This window comes from Eptesicus fuscus, chromosome 5 (assembly GCF_027574615.1).
Source record: "Eptesicus fuscus isolate TK198812 chromosome 5, DD_ASM_mEF_20220401, whole genome shotgun sequence".
NCBI lineage: Eukaryota > Metazoa > Chordata > Mammalia > Chiroptera > Vespertilionidae > Eptesicus > Eptesicus fuscus.
Window position 1 is genome coordinate 9,591,347 of NC_072477.1, and position 20,392 is coordinate 9,611,738.

General features: G+C 44.1%; 2 protein-coding genes and 1 pseudogene across 6 annotated transcripts in view; 2 read left to right on the forward strand and 1 right to left on the reverse strand.

Moving 5' to 3' along the window:
• Positions 1–11,877, forward strand: part of PPP4R3A (protein phosphatase 4 regulatory subunit 3A) — a 42,492-nt gene extending 30,615 nt beyond the window's left edge. For 3 of the 5 annotated variants that reach the window (XM_028155918.2, XM_028155920.2, XM_054715826.1), the window contains exons 11-15: positions 1,325–1,494; positions 2,588–2,730; positions 3,373–3,563; positions 3,988–4,214; positions 11,578–11,877. In XM_028155918.2, coding sequence (XP_028011719.2) covers positions 1,325–1,494; positions 2,588–2,730; positions 3,373–3,563; positions 3,988–4,214; positions 11,578–11,718 — 872 coding nt within the window. In that variant the 3' untranslated portion in view covers positions 11,719–11,877. Of the gene's footprint in view, positions 1–1,324; positions 1,495–2,587; positions 2,731–3,372; positions 3,564–3,987; positions 4,215–5,636; positions 6,356–11,577 lie in introns of those variants that run through there. The other 2 variants (XM_008148423.3, XM_008148424.3) reach the window with 1 other exon arrangement.
• Positions 11,878–13,553: 1,676 nt separating this feature from the next.
• CCDC88C (coiled-coil domain containing 88C) overlaps positions 13,554–20,392 on the forward strand; it is a 112,089-nt gene continuing 105,250 nt past the window's right edge. The window contains exons 1-2 of the mRNA XM_054715455.1: positions 13,554–13,631; positions 14,408–14,508. Of these exons, the coding sequence (XP_054571430.1) occupies positions 13,572–13,631; positions 14,408–14,508 (161 nt within the window). The 5' untranslated portion in view covers positions 13,554–13,571. The remainder of the gene's footprint in view (positions 13,632–14,407; positions 14,509–20,392) is intronic.
• Positions 16,104–20,362, reverse strand: LOC103292251 (V-type proton ATPase subunit D-like; annotated as a pseudogene).

The window sequence follows — 20,392 nt, forward strand, 5'->3', positions numbered from 1 at the left end:
TTGTCTAGTAATATTAAAAGAAAAACCAAACTCTAAAACCATTGTTTTGGGACAATAAACCCTTGTTCTGGTTTGACTTAAAACACAGAAAGATGCCTCTTATTGTATAAAATGTCTTATTTCACCATGCTTATGTATTTGAAAATATTCATTAGTTTAAAAAATAAAATGCAATTGCTATAATATAAACTACTTTGAAATTCCCTGCCCAGAGTGTCTCTTTAGAAAGAAACACTCTTAAAGTTGGATTGTTAAGGCAGTTTATAATCAACTGTACCTGATTGGGCATTCACTTGTGCACCTCTTTTCTGCCAACGAAAGAAAAATTGAGCTGCTTTACTCCTCTGCCTTCCCACCCAGAAACCGTGTCAGCATGGTTGCCTGGCTACCTGCTCATGAAGGACTTGATTAATAACAAATTGGCAATTTAACGAGCCACTTCCATGATCTCCAAAGAAACCAAAATACAAACACAATATTTAATCTTGCCAACCGAAGACGATGTGACTGCATGAAGTGAGTATGCTTTTTTGAACTGTTTACAATAACTGGGGCATTAACTTACTGATAATTCCATTTAGGTAAAGAGGGCTTTGTTGAAGTCTAGCTGTCTGCGTATATTTGGATCTTGACGAATGGTGACTTAACTCCCCATACCTCAAGATGTAAATATACCTTTTAATCTGTAAGTTAAAGCCTAATTAATTGTAAAAAAGGAAAACTATGAAAAAAATTTAAAAAGCATACTCGCTGCAATAAGCATAGAGGACCACATTTTAAAAATAGCATCCTCTAAATTCTAAAATATAGGAAGGCAAATTTTGGGTCATGCAGATTTTTGTGGTTTTTTAGCATTTCTACAAGCACGCCCACAAACCAATGCAACCATGTATTCTGATGCAAAATAATAAAGTGTCCAAAAATAATGGTCAAATTATACCAGTGGATTGCCCTAATAAAACAATGGTTTTTCTGTTGTTTTGACGGTATATATAAAAAGATATATTTAGATTTTCATCTTAAGTAGTATGATAGGTTAATTCATTCATTAGCCCTATCTTAGCTCCTATGTCAGCTGTAAAGTACATTTTAGTCATTAGTAACTTACAGAATTTTTCTGGCTCTCTAAGACTTGTGTTCTATGATGACACACACTACTCTTAGAATACATTTTTCTGATAACCCTTTTGTAATCCTTATCTTTAGGTTCTGGAAGCAGTAACATCACTGCACGAAGAATTATATTTGTTAGACAGTGGTTTGTTTTGTAAGTCTAAAATATGGAAGTGTGGTATATAATTTGAATAATGCCTCTTCATTTCAGGTGCTCTTCGTTTTAAGAGAAAGATTATTGGATTAAAAGATGAGTTTTACAACCGCTACATAATGAAAAGTTTTTTGTTTGAACCAGTAGTCAAAGCATTTCTCAACAATGGATCCCGCTACAATCTGATGAACTCTGCCATAATAGAGATGTTTGAATTTATTAGAGTGGTAGGTTCTGTACTTTTTTAGTTAGGTTTTGGTTTTAATTATTGAGGAACTTTAATCTGCATTATTGGTACTTTGGCTTGAGATTATTATATTTGAAGGTAATTTTTTAAAAGAAAATGTGTGTTACCAAAAGCGTGCGAGAGATTCAATTCAAACTAATAAAAATCAAAATAATCTCTCTCCGCAGCTATGATTCCTTTTTGTAGGTTAGTTTGAAAACTGCTTTAATATTGTCACGGTACTCATTTTAAGAGAGTAACATTACAGTTGATTATTATTTGGATGTGTTTTTGTTTAACTTTCTTGACTTTCTCCCACATATATCTTTTATTTTTTTTCTAAACTTTTGTCTATTTTTTAATATGTTTTTATTGATTTTAGAGCGAGAGAGGAATGGAAAGGGAGAGAGAGAGAAATATCGATTGGCTGCCTCCTGCTTGGCCCCTACTGGGGACCAAGGCCGCAACCTGGGCATGTGCCCTGACCAGGAATTGAACTGGCAACTTTTTGGTGCATGGGACGACGCTCAGCCAACTGAGCCACACTGGCCAGTGCTCTCCCATATATTTCTAAAGAGCAATTTCATAACAAACTCTTCTTCGTTCTTTAATAATATATTAGGTTAGTGCTTCTCAAATATTGGTGTGTGTTAGAGTTATCTGTGGCATGCTTTTTAAAAAATTATGGTAAAGTATATATATAATATAAAATTTGCCATTTTAACCATTTCTAAGTATATAATTCAGTGGCATTAAGTATGTTCACATTGTTGTGCAACCATTACCTCCAGCACTTTAGTATGATTTGAAATATGCCCAGATCCTACCCCAGATATACTGAGTAGGAATCATCTAGGATGGTACCTGGGCATTTACTTTGGAAAGACCCACAGATGATGCTTGAGGTACACCAAAAATTGGGGACTACTGAAGTACCCACAATGGTATGGCCATTTTCATTGTTTGATGATCTCTAAAATAGTACAATAATTTTATGAAGTTAAACTATTTTGGGTGGGTTTGTCAGTTCACGACAAGGAAGTCATGTCTTCCTAAAATAGCATTTCATCTCATTTTTTTATTCTTTTTTATAGGAAGATATAAAATCATTGACTGCTCATGTCATTGAAAATTACTGGAAAGCACTGGAAGATGTAGATTATGTACAGACATTTAAAGGATTAAAATTGAGATTTGAACAACAAAGAGAAAGGCAAGATAATCCCAAACTTGACAGGTAAGTTACCTCGTATTTGAACCTTTTCATTCAGTGACAAGTTGTAGGGCAGTGGCTCTTATTTTGCTTGTGTTTTGCTCTTTGGTTTGGCAGGGGAGGAGGAAACAGCAGCTAGTGACCAGAGGTGGTAGTGTAAGTGTTTTCCTGAAGGTGTAGGTGGATTTGATCTGGGGGCTCTTAAGCATATATCAAGCTAGAAAAAGAAAAAGAAAAGAATGCCACTAATGTAGCATTGAGCCTTCATGTGTCCAGACAAATCAAAATATTATCTTACTTGCTTTGAATTACTTTAAAGTTATAAATTATTTTAAGAAATCTTGTACATTTTCCTAAATACCTGAATTCTCATGCTATATTTTAAAATCCACAAATTATGACTTAATTCCTAATGTTATGTTTAATAACTGATCTGTAATAGTATAATTTTGATAATAGGAAGTGTGATTCCACTAGTTAATACTAGATATGGCAGTGTGTTTTTAAATTACATGTTGGGTGAAATCTGTTTTCATCAATCTTTATTGTATAAATCTGTTTTATCCCATTTATCTATTAAGACTATATCTAATTCAGAACAATACTTGAAGAATATCTAGTGAAGTCTTTATGAGTCTGTTTAATCTATCTTCTCTTTACTTATAGTATGCGATCCATTTTGAGGAATCATAGATATCGAAGAGATGCCAGAACACTCGAAGATGAAGAGGAGATGTGGTTCAACACAGATGAAGATGACATGGAAGATGGAGAAGCTGTAGTGTCTCCATCTGACAAAGCTAAAAATGATGATGATATTATGGATCCAATAAGTAAATTCATGGAAAGGAAGAAATGTATGTTGAAAAGATGAACAAGGAGAAATGAAGTCTTTCTCACCCTAAGTTTATTCTTATTTTGTGACACTATGATTAGTATCTGATTTGTATGTATGGCAACATAGATTTTAAAGATGTTGCTTATAAGAGTGAATTGATAGCTGTTGTGAAAGCATAAACTAAATTTTCTTAATTTTAAGTAAGGAGGAAATATTTCAGAAAGGGTAGAAACACTGAATATGATACTGAAGGTTTCATTCCTTCTCAGTAATAAAAATTCAGTGGTAATGGTGTTTAGTATTTTGCTAAATAAGTTTTGTTCAGAGATTGATCTTCAGTGTTTCTCCCTAGCAGAGGAGTAAACTATTTTAGTGTCTCCTCATTTGGGGGATTTTTAAAGATGAGTATGTTTGACAACTATTGACAACATTCTTATTTTTAGTAAAAGAAAGTGAGGAAAAGGAGGTACTTCTGAAAACAAATCTTTCCGGCCGGCAGAGCCCAAGTTTCAAGCTTTCCCTCTCTAGTGGGACAAAGACTAACCTCACCAGCCAGTCACCTGCAACAAACCTGCCTGGATCCCCAGGGTCACCTGGATCCCCAGGATCTCCAGGATCTCCTGGATCTGTCCCTAAAAATACGTCTCAGACGGCAGCTATTACTACCAAGGTACACTTTTGACTCCCAGGCCTATCTAATTTAAGCTTTCTCAACAATAATTTTTGTGACAGTTGCTTACTTTTTAAATTTAAATTTGTGAACTGATTTAAATTTGTGAACTAGAGCATCATTCTCCTATCATCACTTGAACTTACCTAAAGTTGAGAATTTTCTGAACGTTTTTTGTGACCAATACAGGAGTCTGAATATATACTAATTTTGGTTATTTGCATTTTAGAACCTCAGGTTCAGATTTGTATGTGTCAAAACATTTAAAGGAATTTAGAAGTTTTAAGTTATTTTTTTATTGTAAAATTTTAAATACTTTTATTGATTTCAGAGACGAATGGAGAGGGAGAGAGAGATAGAAACAATAATTAGAGGGAGTCATTGATCAGCTGCCTCCTGCACACCCCACACTGGGGATTGAGCCCGCAACCCAGGCATGTGCTCTGACCGAGAATCGAACCCTGAACTCCTCCTGGTTCATAGGTCGACGCTCAACCACTGAACCACGCCAGCTGGGCTTAAGTTACTTTTTTTTTTTTAATCAACTTTCCCAATTAATACCAAGATAAAGACTTTGTGGGGAAAAGATAAAATCTAAATATCTAGGCACTTCTATCTTTATTTTGTCAAGCAAGGTTTATAAAAAGGGGTAAACCATCTATTATTAACATTTCATTTTAAAAAAAGGATCAAAATTTTAATACCAAAAATGTAGGAAAGACAGATTCTCACAGTGAACATCAATTCTTTCGGCTGCTTTATGCTGCTCTGGATTAGCATAACAGACTGGCATTTGGGATTCATTGATCTAAATCAGAAATATAATGCCCATCAACACATGATCATCCCTCTGATGTGAGCAAGAGATCCCTAAAGGCTAAAAGTGAATGTGAGAATTGCTGAGATGAAGGGATAGGCTCCAGGCAAGAACTGTTTGAATTTCACCACCCATCCTCCATCTAAATAAAGTGAGCTACAGTGGTTTCTGGTGAGCAGGTCTCTGTGAAGTCCAGATGAAATGATGGGGAGGGGACAGAGCTGAACCATTTTCCTAATGTTTGATAGTCTGTGAACATCATTTCTAGTGGTCTGTTTAATCTTTTGTAGATTATTTTGATATACTATATAAACTTTGCTTAAAATTTTTTAATGCATTGTTAACCATAACATTTTAAATTTAGTCATTACTGTTTTTATCTCCTGGGTGATTTACTAGGATTATAAACTACTAAAAATTTTATGTTTTACTCTAGAAAATTTAGGAAATATATAAAAATAATGAATTTTCAGTTATATATAATCTCACTACCCAGAAATAACCATGTTTGTATATTGAGATGGGGGTGGGGTTCTATGTCCTTTACCCAAACGTAAAAGATGTTGAAAATATGTTTTCTTTAAATAATCCTTGTTTTTGAACAGGGAGGCCTCGTGGGTCTGGTAGATTATCCTGATGATGATGAGGATGATGATGAGGATGAAGACAAGGAAGACATGCTACCATTGTCAAAGAAAGCAAAGTTTGAGTCATAATAATGGCAACTGCCTACAATCAGTACCTGTTGAAAAAAACTGGTTCTTCTACCCCTATCCCCTACAAAATTCACAACAAAGCAGTGGTCTCTTGTGAATGACTGACAGATCAGCCTCGCACACTTGACCTCTGCTCATCAAGTGCCAATTCAATGGAGCAGAAGGAGGGGATATTACACATTAGGGGAAAGACGCAAGCCTTGAGCTCTCCAGCTTGGACCACACATTGCCCTTTTCTCAGGGAAGGAAATGGAAACATAAAGCCAACAGGGCAGGGGTTTTGTAAGTGGAATTCTGGATTGACTGGTCAGTTGCTACAATCAGAATATGCTTTGTCGGACCATGTTTGGGACTCAGAAGAATAGGCTTTTCAGCCATAATTCTTCACTAGTTAAGAATGCCAGCAGTTTCTTTGTATAAAGAGACCTGCCTTTAAAACCATACATTCTGAACATTTTAGTCAAGCTACAACAGGTTTGGAAAACCTATGGGGGAGGGGCGAATATAAAATTTCCTCTTTTTTATCTGTTCCCTTTGCCCTTCGAACTGCAGATTTTTTTAAAAGTGGGGATTTGTCCCTACTTGATTAAAGATTGAGTGGAATTCTAGATGTGGTCATTTGTGTCATAATTTTTTTGTTTCATTTTGGTTTTGATTTTTTGCTCCCCTGAGTGTATGCTTAGTTGAGTATATATATTTGGGACCATTAAAACTTTTTTTGATGTAATATAACCTAACGTTGTGCTGGTACCTGTTTTACCATGTGTAATTTTTGTTCTACATCACAGTTCTTAATTTGTTTAGAGTTTTATGAAAGATGGTATAGTTTTTATTGACAAAAACAAAGTAATCTTACAACTATGTGCATACAAAAGCAATACTATTTTGTGACTAAATATTTTATATTAAAATTTACATCAGCAACTGTCTTGAGAATTCAGGGAAATAGAGTGGAATTTAAACTTTCAACAGTTTTGTTAAACCTAGAACAGTGACATTAGTATTCCAAAGAGATTCTGAAACTTCATATCGTGGGAAAATGACGGTACATTAAATAAAAATTGAGGATGGTTGATTTAAAAATTAACATTTGACTTTTGAATAATAAAAAGAAAAGTGAAGAGTAAGAGCAATTGTATTAGTTGTATGTTTCTTTTCTTTTTTTAAACTACTCCCTTTGGAATACCAGTTGGAGTTGATAGTGGTGGTTCCTATATTAATACCTGGCCAGAGGACCATCAGCTAGTACCTTTTAAAACAGTTTTTTTTAAATAGGTTCATTTTATTGTCTTAGGTGTGCTAAAATGAAAATAAATATCTCAATTCCACATACCCTCACTTTAAGTGAAGATTTTAGAACTTACTGAAGAATATATTGCAAATGTGAGTAAAAATTCATATCCAGGAAAGGATACTGTTTTAATTGAGCACTGTGTGCTTCTAAGCTTTTCTTTTGCTTTGGTCTTCAGTAAATTCTAATTTGTGGTACCAAAAATAAGGTTATATTGGATAGTGGGGTGGAAAGCCAGAAAGCAACATTTGCTACACTCATGAGGAGAGTTTTGTTTTTAGCTAATTGAAAATTTGAGTGTATAATTAAATAGAAGAGTTTAAGTGTAGGCTACTTCTGAGTCACAGGTTCTGGCTATTAATAATTGAAGTTTATCCACTTAACTTGCAAATAAAGATAAGAAAAATCTAATAGGATCTAAGTTAATTATATTATGTTCCATGTGAAATGAAAGTACCATGTGAAATGTTTATGCTTTAAGCATACAGCTTATTTGTTTAAGAACTTAGCTTTCAATTTCTGGTATCTCTTTTTTTGTCTTTTTATGACAACATATTGAATGCTGCAATAGCTTGTTGGCTCTGGTGGCATCATGTAGGTATTGTAAAAATCCCAGGCAGGATGTATTTCTGGAACACAAATTGAGTTAACTTTGCATCTGTTTTGTTAATCCTCAACCCAGACTCTTTCTTCCTATTGATTTTTAGAGAGAGTGGAAGGGAGGTGGGGTGGAAATTGGTTGTGCCCTTACTGGGGCCAGGATCTAACCTGCAACCAAGGTAAGTCTCCTTGACTAAGAATTGAACCCAAGACCCTTCACTGCTCAGTTCAACACTCTAATCACTGAGCAACACCCTCCAAGGCTAAACATACAGTTTAAACACACCTTTCTGACTCCTGGAATACTTACTTGCCTTTGTATTCTGAGCATTCTTGGGTAGAGCATTCTTGGTTTTGCCTTCATCATTTATGGTGTATTAAATTTTTTAAAAAGATCCTATTGGCCTTGGACATTTAAGAGATGCCCTTTAATTGATGGGTTGTTGTTTCTTTAGTGATTATGGTTACTGAAGCAGAAACTTAACACAAGTTGCTATAATAGGAAAAATGAAGTCTAAAATAGCTTGTCATTTCATTGAGGAAGACTTAGCAATAAATTAGCAAAAAGACTATTAGCTAGAAATAACAACACTTGAATTGCCACAGTTCCATCTGACTCAAAAGTCCATGCTCTTAAGCATAGATAATGTCTTGGCAATTGATATAAATATAATGATGTGAATAGATTATTTGCCATTTTAGTGATACTTACTGGTTCTGCTCATTTGTAATGCTTAAAGTAAAAAATAAAAAGAACTTCTCAGTGATTACCAAATGATTTCTGAAAAGGACATGGGTAATTGCTGCAGGAAACACCTTGACATCCTGAAGTGGCCAGAAATGCTACCCCGGCTTTTTTTTTTTTTTTTACCGGAAGAAGCCTGATGGTTTTTCCCTGCCTGATTGTATTCAGATCCTGCTCTTTGTCCCCAGGAACTTCCAATTTGCAAGTCAATTTTTGTGAATTTGGAAATGGGGAGGCATAGAGCAGGGGAAAACATTCTTCCTGGTTCTGTTCTTAATTTAAGCAACAGTCTCTATTTAGAACAGCAAGTTTAAACTGGAAGATTTCTTGAAGTAGAAAACTTTTGAAATGGCCTACAATTTCTAGTATTTACCATAAAAAACTTTGTTTAGAACTTTGGAGGGAAACAGGACCATCAAAATTTTGTATATACCCAGCTTGTGTTCCTCAGTGGTTGAGCATAGACTCAGGAACCAAAAGGTTGCTGGTTCGATTCCCAGTCAGGGCACATGCCTGGGTTACAGGCTCAATCCCCAGTAGAGGTGTGTGTAGGGAGCAGCCGATTGCTGATGTTCCTCTCTCAGTGTTTCTCCTCCCTTCCTCTGTCTCTAAAAATAAAATTGGAAAAGCATGAAAAAATTTTTACAAGGTTATATTAACTTTGTCATGACATTTGGAGCAAGAGGATTATTAAAAAGGTGTAAGGATGGGTTATTGTCTACCATTCTACTGGGACATTGAGACGCATAAGGTAATGGGGCAATCATCTGCATGTGTGATTGCACTTGGATTTTTCTCTGCTTGGCCTTAATGCTTCTTGGCTCTTCATAATGAAACTGTTAGCCTTTCTTCAGAGATAAATGTCTTAACTACTGGAGGCGGATGTCTTGTTCCCTAAAATAGCTCTGATTGGAGACAACTTTCCTTGACTTTTTGCTCTTCTAGGTAAGTTATTCCATGGGCTCGGTGAATACTGATTTCTTCAACGTGATGCTAAATGGGTTTTTGTTTTGCTTCTTCCTATTCTCACCATCCCAAAAAACTGCCTGGTGTAGGTCACACCCTATCTGCCAATTCAGTGGACACCTTTCCATCCTTATATTACTTGATACTTCAGCATTTACTACTATCTCCTTGATCTCTTTTCATGGCTCCTTTTACCCCTTAAATGCTAGGATTCACTAGGATTGCACCTTGGGTACCAATCTTCCCAATCACTAGCCAGGTCACATTACTTGTATATATATCCCTGACCCAATCATGCTATGCCCCAAAAGACTACCTTAACTTGTGTGCCCCTCTCAATGCTTTTCCTGCCTTACCTGCTGATGAAGTCCTATTCACCTTCCAATGTTCAGAAATGTTCCTTGAAGGAAGGGTATGTTACAGCCTTTCAACTATGTATTCTAGTATCTAGCATGACCCAAGCCCACAAATGGGTCTCCAAATGTTTACTGGATGAATGATCAAAAGACTGAATAACATGCACACAATATACAGACTGGGAAAGTCTTTTCGCTGATGCCCTAGCACAGTCAAAGTTAACTGATTAAGACCTGGCCCGATGGCTCAGTTGGTTGGAGCATCATCTCGTACACCAAACCCGGTCAGGGCACATATCTAGGTTGTGTGTTGGATCCCAGGTTGGGGCACATATGGGAGGCAACCAATTGATGTCTCTCACATGGATATTTCTCCCTTCTCTAAAATCAATATATATCCTCAGGTGAAAATTAAAATTTACTTAAAAAGTGATTCATATTTTAATTGGATTTATGGAGTGATAACTGGTTAACAACACACAGATTTAATGTGCACAACTCTACAACACATCCATCTATACCCTGTATTCCACCCCTAGCTGATTCTTGACCACAAAGTTCCCTCTGGTGGATATAAAGGGAGGACTTGAGATTTCTGTCCTTTGTACCACTGTGTTTTAAGGTAGTAGCATGAACAGGGTATTTTAGGCTCAGGAAATTACTTTGACTCATTTCAACAACTGCAGTCCTTACTTAACCCTTCCTGTTCTTTTCGTCCTAGGCTCCAGCACCTCTCACTCCTCTGGTCATAGGTCTTACAGATAAGTACAGACGCTTTTATCACTGGACCTCGCCATGAGCTATAGGTCTCACAGACCACTTATCTTTGGTCTGATGTTTACAAATCTCATGCTCTTAAATGTTAAATGCTACAACATGGATGAACCTTGAGGACATTGAGCTAAATTAAGCCATTCACAAAAAGATAAATACTGCATGTTTCCACTTACATGAGTTGTTATAGAATAGTCAAAATTATAAAGACCAAGTAGAATTGGGGCGGGGGGAGTTGCCAGGGGCTGGAGAATGGGAGTTGCTGTTTAATAGGTATAGAGTTTGATTTACACTACGAAAACATGGGGACGATGACTGCACAATAATGTGAATGTATTTAATATCAATGAACTGTATACTTCAAAATGGCTATGATGGTAAATCTTATGTGTATTTTAACAAAATTATTATAAAAGTAATATATGCTCATTATAACAAAAAATACAAGGACACATGAACACAAATAGTCATTCCTCCCTCCCTCAACTTGTACAAATAATTTAAGCTCCTATCACATAACAGAGATGCCATTAGCTTACACTGCTAAGCCAACATTTTCTGAGAGGGGTAAAAATTCCTTTATCAGAATGATTAAAATTACAATACTGCTTCTGTTTAGGAAGCAACGTATAAAGCAGATAAATTTTATTTTATGCAGAGGTGGGCGGGATGGAGGGCCACTGCTTAGTGATTAGCGTATGATATGTGTGTTTGTTCCCTAAAGTGTATGTCCCAACTGGATATAGAGACTTAGGGGGAAATAATTCTTATTAAAGTAGTGGTAGAAGAGGGAGAAGATGAGAAAGATGATTATAAGCCCTTTTACATGCATCACTTTCAACCTCAAAATTATAAAGTCATATAGGGAAAATGTTTTTATTCTGACTTTAGCGATTAAGTGACTTTTAAGAGGTAAGTTGTCGCCCTGGCTGGTGTGACTCAGTTGAGCATCAACCTGTGCACTGGGAGGTTGCTGGTTCAATTCCAGGTCAGGGCATGTGCCTGGGTTTCCGGCTCCATGCCTGGTAGGGAGTGTGCAGGAGGCAGCCGATCCATGTTTCTCATTGATCTAACTCTCCCTCTCCCTTCCTCTCAAAGAACTTGTCCTGGTCATCCAGCTATTTGAAACCTTCCAACACATGGGCACCATTCAGTGTACATAACCAAGTAAAGGATGCTGAGTCAGCTCCTTCTGAATGTGAGGTAGGGTCTCCATCTGAACTGCTGAAACATCAGTGATCATGAATCAAGAAACAGCAGCGATCTGACCCCAAAACCAATTCCTGACCTGGCTGCAGCCTAGGGACTGTCAACCAGGGACAAATTCTCTCACCACGGCAGGAAGCCTCACCACAGACTGGTAGAAAGCTTTTGTCCTGTGTATGTATGATGGTAAAATAAAATAAAAAACTTCTGAAAATCCCTCCCTCCTCTTTCCAAAAGAATTAAGGTCAATGTGAAAAAAATTCTGGCCATACGGGCATCCCTTACTTTACAGAACAGGCCTTCTAAATAAAGATGAGTGTGGATACACCTTCTACCCATTTTCTAACCGATTTTACGAAACGGGCTATTGAATTAAGGAATTACTGAGTTTCTGGTGCCCAAGGAAACCACATAGGCTCGAAGTTTTAGTTCCTGTGCAGTCCCCCACTTTCTTTTCTGTCACTCTGACTTCCACACCTTCTCTTTAGGAAACCCTAACTGCCCATTAGGCTCCTGGGACCACACACCTCCTTGCCGGTCCAACAAGGTGCGACAAAACTCGGCTGCAATGCCACATTTCGCCGGCAGATGCCGCAGCCCTAACTTGACAGCCAACTTTCTAATTACTAACCACCGGCAGCCATTTAGTGCCTATGGTATACTTGCCTAGCACGGTAGGCGCTTCAGGTCAACCCCGCACTGGTGGGGTAACACGTGATAATTAGATTAGTTAAACCGTATCAAGTGCTTTGAATGACTGAATTATGGTGAGGCGGCAAAGAAGGGCTGCAGCTGATTGAGCAGGGAGGACTGGGCCTTTGCTTTCCATTCAGTTGGGGCCCTTGTCCTTTTTCCCGTCGCTTGCCACCAGGCTGCTGCTATGTCCCCCAACTTGAAGTCCGGAATTTGGCTCCTCTCTGGCAAAGTGGCAGCGGTGCTGGGGGGCAGGGGAAGTGGTGTCACAGTTGGGCCTGGCCCCGGTCCATGTGGCCACATTACCGGCTTCCTACAGGAACTTCTAGAAGGCTGACAGCCCAGGAGGTGGCACTGCGGTGAGAAAGAGGTCACGCTCCTATGGTCCGAAAGGTTGGCGACCGCTGGAACTCCCAAGTTTCCTCCTTTAACCTCCGGGCCCGCGCCCCATCTGCCTGCGAGACCCACCCCGGCGCGTGAGGCGCGGGCTTGGCTCTCCCATCACTGGCGCCCAGGGGGCCTCGGGGTGGTACCAGGGCTGCGGCTCTCCGCACCTGCCTGGGGCCCGCAGTCTCAGGGTCGGCCAGGCGGGGGCGACCTCGGGAGGCAGGACGGCTCGGTCCCCCGCACGCACCCGGGAGGCACGGGCGGGGGCCGGCGCCCGCGCGCTCTGGGGGGGTGCTGCGCTGGGGCCTCACGAAGACGCACGCGCGCAGGGAGGCGCCACGTGCTGGGGCCCCGAGCGCGCGGAGGCTGAGCTCGGCGTCGGCGCGCCGCGGCGAACCCACGTGCGGGCGGCCGGGACCCGCCTAAGAGAACCCACCTACCGCCACGCACGTGCGGGCCGCCGCCCCTTCCCTTCCCCGCGCCCAGCTCCGCTCAACTCGGCCCGGAGGGAACCGGATCCGGGTCCGAGCACCGCGAGGCGGCGCACCGGCCGCCTAGGGCAGCCGAGGGGCGGGGCCGCCCCGTATTGTTCCTCCCCAGAGGCCGGCCCTCCCCTTCCCTGGCCCCGGGCGGGGCGCGGTGCCGCCGCCGCCGTGGAACGTGGGCTCGCGCCCCGCCTTTGTCTCCCGGCGCGAGCCGCCGTAGCCCCGGGCCGCCGGCCGCCGCCGGAGCCGCTCCGCGGACGCGGCGCGATGAACTCGGGAAGCGGAGGCGACGGGCGCGGCGAGGACGGGGGGAGCCTCGGGATGGACGTTACGGTCTCCGAGCTCATGGAGCTCTTCCTGCAGAGCCCGCTGGTGACTTGGGTGAGTGCGCCCGGCTCCCCGCCCCATTGTTAGTGCACCGGCTGCTCTCCCGCCCGCCTGCGGTCGCCACGCACCCGGCCCGGCCGGCCCCGGGCAGCCCCACGTTTCGGGGGGTCTTAGCAGGTGTTCCGGGCTGGGGTCGGGGTCCGTGTCCCGGGGTCCCGAGGCGTTTCCCACGCTGCAGCGGCGCGCCCGGTGCAGGACCCCGGAGCGCTCGCGGCCCTGGGAGTGGGTACACCTGTTCCCGCCGGGGCGCTGGGCTGCCGGTGCTGGAGCGGACGGGGTCCGAGTGCTCACCCCGGCCCCGGTGGCTTTCCCCCAGCATATCCTCGTGTAGTTTTTGAACCCGAGACCCGCCGGTGAATGGCGGTGACCGGTGGGGCTGGGGGAAGGGGGGGGGCCTCCGAGGGGAAACGTGTCCGGGCTGCGGTGGGGTGCAGCGATTTCCAGTCGATCAGAGACGTGAGAAATTGGTTGAAAAGTCCCTTTTTTACTTTTTATTTCCCCCCCCCCCGCCCCCCGTTCTGGGGCGCTGGAGAAAAGTGGCGAGGAAGTTTGCCTCCTGCTGTCTCGCGTCTGTTGCCTGGAGCGGGGCGGGGAGACGGGCCCCGGGGACGGGTGGGCTTGGTGCCTCCGGCCGCGTGGGTCGGGGTTGGGTGACCCCCTCAGCCCACCCGGGCCCGCCCCGCCTTTGCCCTGGAGAGCTCCGAATGTGCGCGTGTGGGGTAACGTTTCCTGCCTCTCTCTCTCTCTCTCCACGTCCCCCCTCCTCGCAGGTAAAAACTTTGGGCCCGTTTGGAAGCAGCAGCCACGACCACCTGACTCTGTACATGGACTTAGCGGACGGCGTCTTTTTGAACCAAGTCATGTTGCAAATGTAAGTGGTCTCCGCGGCCGGGACGGAGGACAGAAACTGCGCTCAGGGGGTCTGGTTTAAGGTTGTAGAAATGGACGGAACCTGAGGTTGCTATGGGAGGGCTCTCTGCACGTGGGGCCAATGGCATCTCAGCCTAAGGTGCCCCTTTGCCGCCATCCGCGTTGGGTAAGAAGAACTCCAGGTCGGTGCAAGGTCGGCAGCTTGTTTGATGAAGGAAATGTGGGATTGAAGGACTGCCAGATCCTTGATGTAGACGGTGCCGTTAACGTCAAAGCACTTAATGTGATTGAAGAAACGAAATTAAAAAAATATATATGTATTTAGAGATCAGGGAAGTGTAACGGACAGTGTCTGGTTACAGGAAGTGTCAGGGGTGGGTCGGGAGCATCTGTGAGTGACTTAAGGTTTCACTCTTGGTTAGGACGCCTGTACCTCGGAGCCCTCTTTCATTTCGTCTTCCACGTTCCGTGGCCCCATAGCACGGGTGGTCGGTGAAGCCGCTTCCCGGGACCTGGATTGAAGGTCACTGTGTGAAGGAGTGGCGCCGGGAGTCAGAATGCCGTGGGTCCGATTTGGAGCGTGCATCTTCAACAGGGTCTTGATGGGAGTTCTCTGCTTGTTAGCGAGTCTGTGCGACCACATCCTTTCTGGTCGCTGAGCTCTGCAGAGCCTCTGGCTGACAGCCTGCGCACGTAGGTGCTGGCTCCTCCCGCTGCACTGTTTGTAACTCAGAAACTGCAGGGCCGATGCTGGAACTTAGTGTCGGTGGCATTGATGCTTAGACTCTGGAAGGAAAAGCAAACATCCCCCTGTTCTCTGTGGATCAATCCCACCTGCTCACCTGCAGCCAAGTGTCAGACCTGAGCCTAAACCCTTTAGCTAAGGAGAATCCGCTTCCTTCGCGGCCCCCGCGGGAGGAGGAGGAGTTAGCTTTGGCATATTCAGAAAGTGATTTAAGTAGACTTAACCTACAAAGATCTGTTTTGAGAAATCCCCCAAGAACATTGCTCCTTTTGTTTTAATAAGTCGTGTGGAATCAGGCTGTGGGAGAGACGCTTCCGTTCTAATGGGGTTTCTTCAGTCGTACGGATCCTGTGTTTGATTAGATTCTAAGCGACAGACCAGTTAGCTTTGGCGGCACTTCCCCCAGAACGCTGACGACAGTGCGTTTTCTTGGGTTGTCCGGTGGTAGAGTCGAGTTCTGGACACCCCACAATCACTGGGTTCCATTGGCGCGGTGGCCAGTGAAACTTCAACCTGTCCTTACCCAAGCCCGAGACGGTTTATTAAAAAAAAATCAGCAGTATCGCCAGCCTTTTCATTCAGCTTTCACACCCAGGCAGAGGGAGAACAAAAGCCGGGGGGTGGTTTCTCTTTCTTCCCTGACCTTTGGAATTCCTGACGCTTTTAGCACTTGCTTGTAAATCAGGAAAGCTTGTTGGACGTTCCTTTGAGAAATGCCAGCTCATCGGCTAAATTCAGTTTGTAGGGCTTCTCGCCTCCCCTTGAAAATTTGAAATGCTGTTTTCTCCTCAGCGATTCGCCAAGGTAACCAGTCTAGAAGTGAGAGCTGACGAGTTCGGGCCTGGCCGCAGTCAGGGCTTCTGGGCCTTTCTGGTCAGGGCCCGGCACAGGGAAGGGACCACAGGGGAGCCGTTGGGGTGGCTTCGCAGGACGAGGAAATCAGGAGAGAGTGCGCCGGCAGCAGTGTACCTGTGGACAGGGTGACGAGAATGACCCGCTCCAGGTGCAGGAGTGAGGACATTAGTAGCCTTTGGAAGTGGTGGGGGTTGCCTGGAACCCAGGGGGTAGAGGAAAACTGGGACGGGTAGAAGCTTTCTGTATAATGACTGGAGTATGTTTCATTTTTTAACTCCTCAAGCTGTAACTTAAGATACGTGCATTTTACTCTATGTAAAAATTCCCTCCGTTACAAAAAAAAAAAAAAAAAAAAAATTCCAGCCCCAGTGTCAACATAGAGGGAGCCAGCCTGGGTTTGAAGTCCAGGTAAGCTCTCATCCTGGCTGCCTGACCCTGGGCATGGCACGTATCCCCTCAGTTTCCTCATCTATGAAATGGGCACTAAAGTGCCTCCCTTAAGAGATGGTCGTGAGGGTTAAATGAGATGATGCGTGAGCATTTAGCACGGCGCCCGCCATTTAGAAGGTGTTCGTGTCCATTATGTATATACTGTCTTAATCCAGGAAGGACATGAGTTGGGGTTTTTCCTTCAGTCTTTCTCCCACATTGTTCGTCTCCTAGATTGCTGATAATTCTTAGCCTTAGCCCTCTCCCAGTGAGATGGGGGCGGGGGGGGGGCATGTCCTAGCCCCACATCTGACACTGTACTTAAGCCAAGCCTCTGTTTTCACTTCTGACAAATGGAGAAATGTCAGCTACCCAGCAGGTAAGGCTGTTCTGCTTTACCACCCATGCTGGGAGCTTGCACTGGGTGCTGTTCACCTGCTTTGATCCATTCTCCCCGGGATGGGAGGACCAGAGAAGAGAGCAGTATGCTAACGGGCTTGCTGGAGCGCAGACAAGAGGCATGTTACCTGACACTTCGGAGCCATATGGAGGCTGTCTGGGGCTCACGTGACTGCACCTGGGCATTGTCTCTGGCAACTGAAGAAGGCTGCGGCCCCGGCCTCCCGGTGAGCTGACATCAGCGCCGCCGGGAAGCAGGAAAAGCCCTGTGAGCTCAGCTTTCAGGGGAGGCCCAGGTCTAGGAGAATTCCTGAATGGAAGTGAGGCATTGAGTGGCGTGGATGGAGATGCATGGGAAAGCTGCTGAATAGCTCCTCTGTAAATGCAGTCTCTGGGTACCCGCTGGTCCCCAAGGGGAAGGAAGGTGTCTGATTCACGTTGGACACATTTTTCACTGTCTCGTAGGAAAATTAACTAAGAGCTTTGATTCTAGCATCAGGCAGGCCAAGTTCAAAAACCCCCTCTGCCACTCACTAGTGTTTTTTTTTTTTTTTACTTTGAGCCAATTCCTTACTTAAACTCTCGATGCCTCCATTTCCTGATCTGTCAGAAGGGGATGGTACTTTATAGATTTGGAGAGGATTGAAAAAGATCATGTGTATAGAAAATGCCCAACAAATGTCATTCATCATTGTCATTAGAGTGAGGCCCAGAACTGTGTGTGTGTGTGTGTGTGTGTGTGTACTTGAGAGAGTGGACACTTTTGATATGACCCAAATTGGAATCAGCAGCCCTTGATGTATCTCCCGCAGCACGGAGCGGAGGGGGTTACCCAGTCCGGGGCAGAGGGGGAACACACCATAGTCGGCTTGTTTTGATTTGGTTCCTAATAACCTTTCTTTACCCTGAGGGCCTTAAAGGAGGGAGTATTCACGATCGTGAGAATTAGTTCGCTTGCTCGTATAGGAAACGTCAGGGCGCTTTTGGAGTGCCGTTTCAGTGAGCTACCGCTCTTCAGCACGGATGGGAGAAGCAGGCCCGGTCAGAGCCCAGGCCCAGCCCAGGTGCGCGGAGCGTCCTCTAGGGGCAGCGAGCGTCCCCGTGCGTGCTGAGGCCCTTTGGCCCCCTGCACTCCTGGGCGGTCCCCGTCTGACTTAAATGAAAGCTGAGGCGACAGCAACGACAAAACAGAAAACGCCTTGCATGTTCTCTCACGTTCTGCGGTGTTACGAAGCACATTTGTCCCTCTGTGAAATGGCTCGTTGTCTTTTAATGCACCGTCGTCAAGGGAGACTTGCATCTTCAAGGTAAATTATTTTGTGATGCTAGGTGCACTTCTGCAGCTAAAAGTGCCGTTGCCGTTTCCATTCTGAACGTCTCCTCTATTCCTAAATTAATTTCCGCGGAACCGTTAACCTTTTTTTTTCTTTTCTTCATGCACACATGAACGGCTTCATGAGGGACATGTAACGTGTAGGCTGGCCAGACTCTGTTGCTGCGTGGAGACAGTAAAAAAATGTTGTCACATGACCGTTGGAAAGGCCCTCTGGCTTCCCCGCGGTACCCACCGACTGTTTTAGGGGCTATAGGATGACTGCATACAATCCCTGGCTGAGTATTGCATGTAATGCGTAAAGGGGTTCAGATGCACACAGTGCTCATAGTACAGCTATCAAATATTCATGGCCGAATTTAATTAAGTTAAAAAAATTTTAAAAATTAAACTGGTGCCATGTTAGGACTTCTGGAAGAACCAGCGCAGGAAAGATTGTCCAAATGGAAGACAATTCCTTCCCTTCAGCCAGAAGGTTGGCAGGCTCTGCCACCTCCCCAGCTGCCCTTCATTGCTCCCGTCCTTCTCAGATTTTTCCTTGAGAATCTTTTTCTTCTCCTCTATTTCCACCCCCCACCCCCAAATATATTTTTTAATTGATTTCCGAGAGGAAGGAAGAGGGAGAGATAGAAACATCCATAATGTGAGAGAGTCATGGATCGGCTGCCTCCTGCAAGTCCCCCACTGGGGATCGAGCCCACAACGCGGGCATGTGCCCTTGACGGGAATCGAACCTGGGCCCTTTCAGTTCGCAGGCCGACGCTCTGTCCACTGAGCCAAGCCAGCGAGGGCTCCTCTGTGTTCTTTCATCTGTAGAACTCTTCTCTGATCCAGCGCCGTGATGACATAAGCAGGGGTACGTTCAATCCGGGGAGTGATACGTCCCATGGCATTTACATGCCTGTTGGTTATCTTAATAGCTTCATCCCAGGTAACAGAGGAAGGCTGCAGTGAGGCTAGTCCCACCCGCAGTTCCATTGCTTCGGCACAGTTCCTCAGTTCATGTAGCCAGTTCCCCACCTCTGGCTAGGCTGGTCAGTTCATGACTGTCATCTCCTCCATGGTAAGGTTCACAGGCTGGCCAAGTAGCACCTGCTACATTCTCTTTCTTCGCGCAGATCCTCACTGGGGCCTCATTTACATTTTGGGTAACTGTGGTGCTCAAGTCCCCCGCTGTGAACTCGGCCTCACAGAGTGAAGGGCAGCTTCTGTCATCACTTCACCCAGCCACAGTGTAGTCTCAGTCCCTATTACCTTCAGGCTCTGTCAAAATCCAAGAGTTTGTTTTTCTTCATTGTTCTCCCAGTGACATTTGAAATGACTTCTACTTGTAGATTTTTTTTTTTTCTGTTTGTCAATTTTGTATTAATTATTGACTTCAAATGAGCCGAGTGTCATGGAGATTGATTTCCATACCTTCCCAACCCCCCCTTCATTTATCGAGGGGGGCGGGTTACTGCCCAAAAGAGGAAGAGGCCTGTCTCTCCTCCATCACACCAGCTCCCAGGAGGCTCAGCGCCCTCAGCACAGGGCTCGGGTGACAGATGAAACCGTGAAGACAGCCCTCATTTGAATTAGACACCCCTCCTGTGTCTTGGGACAGGAACGCGTGGGGGAGGGCTTTGTTATGAAAAGCAGGAGAGGTGGCAGCTAAATTGTCCTATTATGTCTGTTCTCTTCAGATAGGAAACCTTTTTTTTTTTTATTGATTTATTACAGTGAGGAAGAGAGAGGGATAGAGAGTCAGAAACATCGATGAGAGAGAAACATCGACCAGCTGCCTCCTGCACACCCCCTACTGGGGATGTGCCCGCAACCAAGGTACATGCCCTTGACCAGAACCGAACCTGGGACCTTTCAGTCCACAGGCCGACGCTCTATCCACTGAGCCAAATCGGTTTCGGCACTTTTTTTTTTTTTAAACAGAGAATTGTGAGGCGTATCCTGTACAGATAGAGACGAGTGCGATTATAAGTCACTGGATTCAGATGACTGCTTTCATCATGGCCAGACCGGACTTGTGCCCGAGAGTGGAAAATAAATGACGCTGTGGGGGTTTCCCACAGGCACCACCTGTCTCTCCACGGTTAGCATTTCTCGTAGGCCGCGGTGTACCCCGGATAG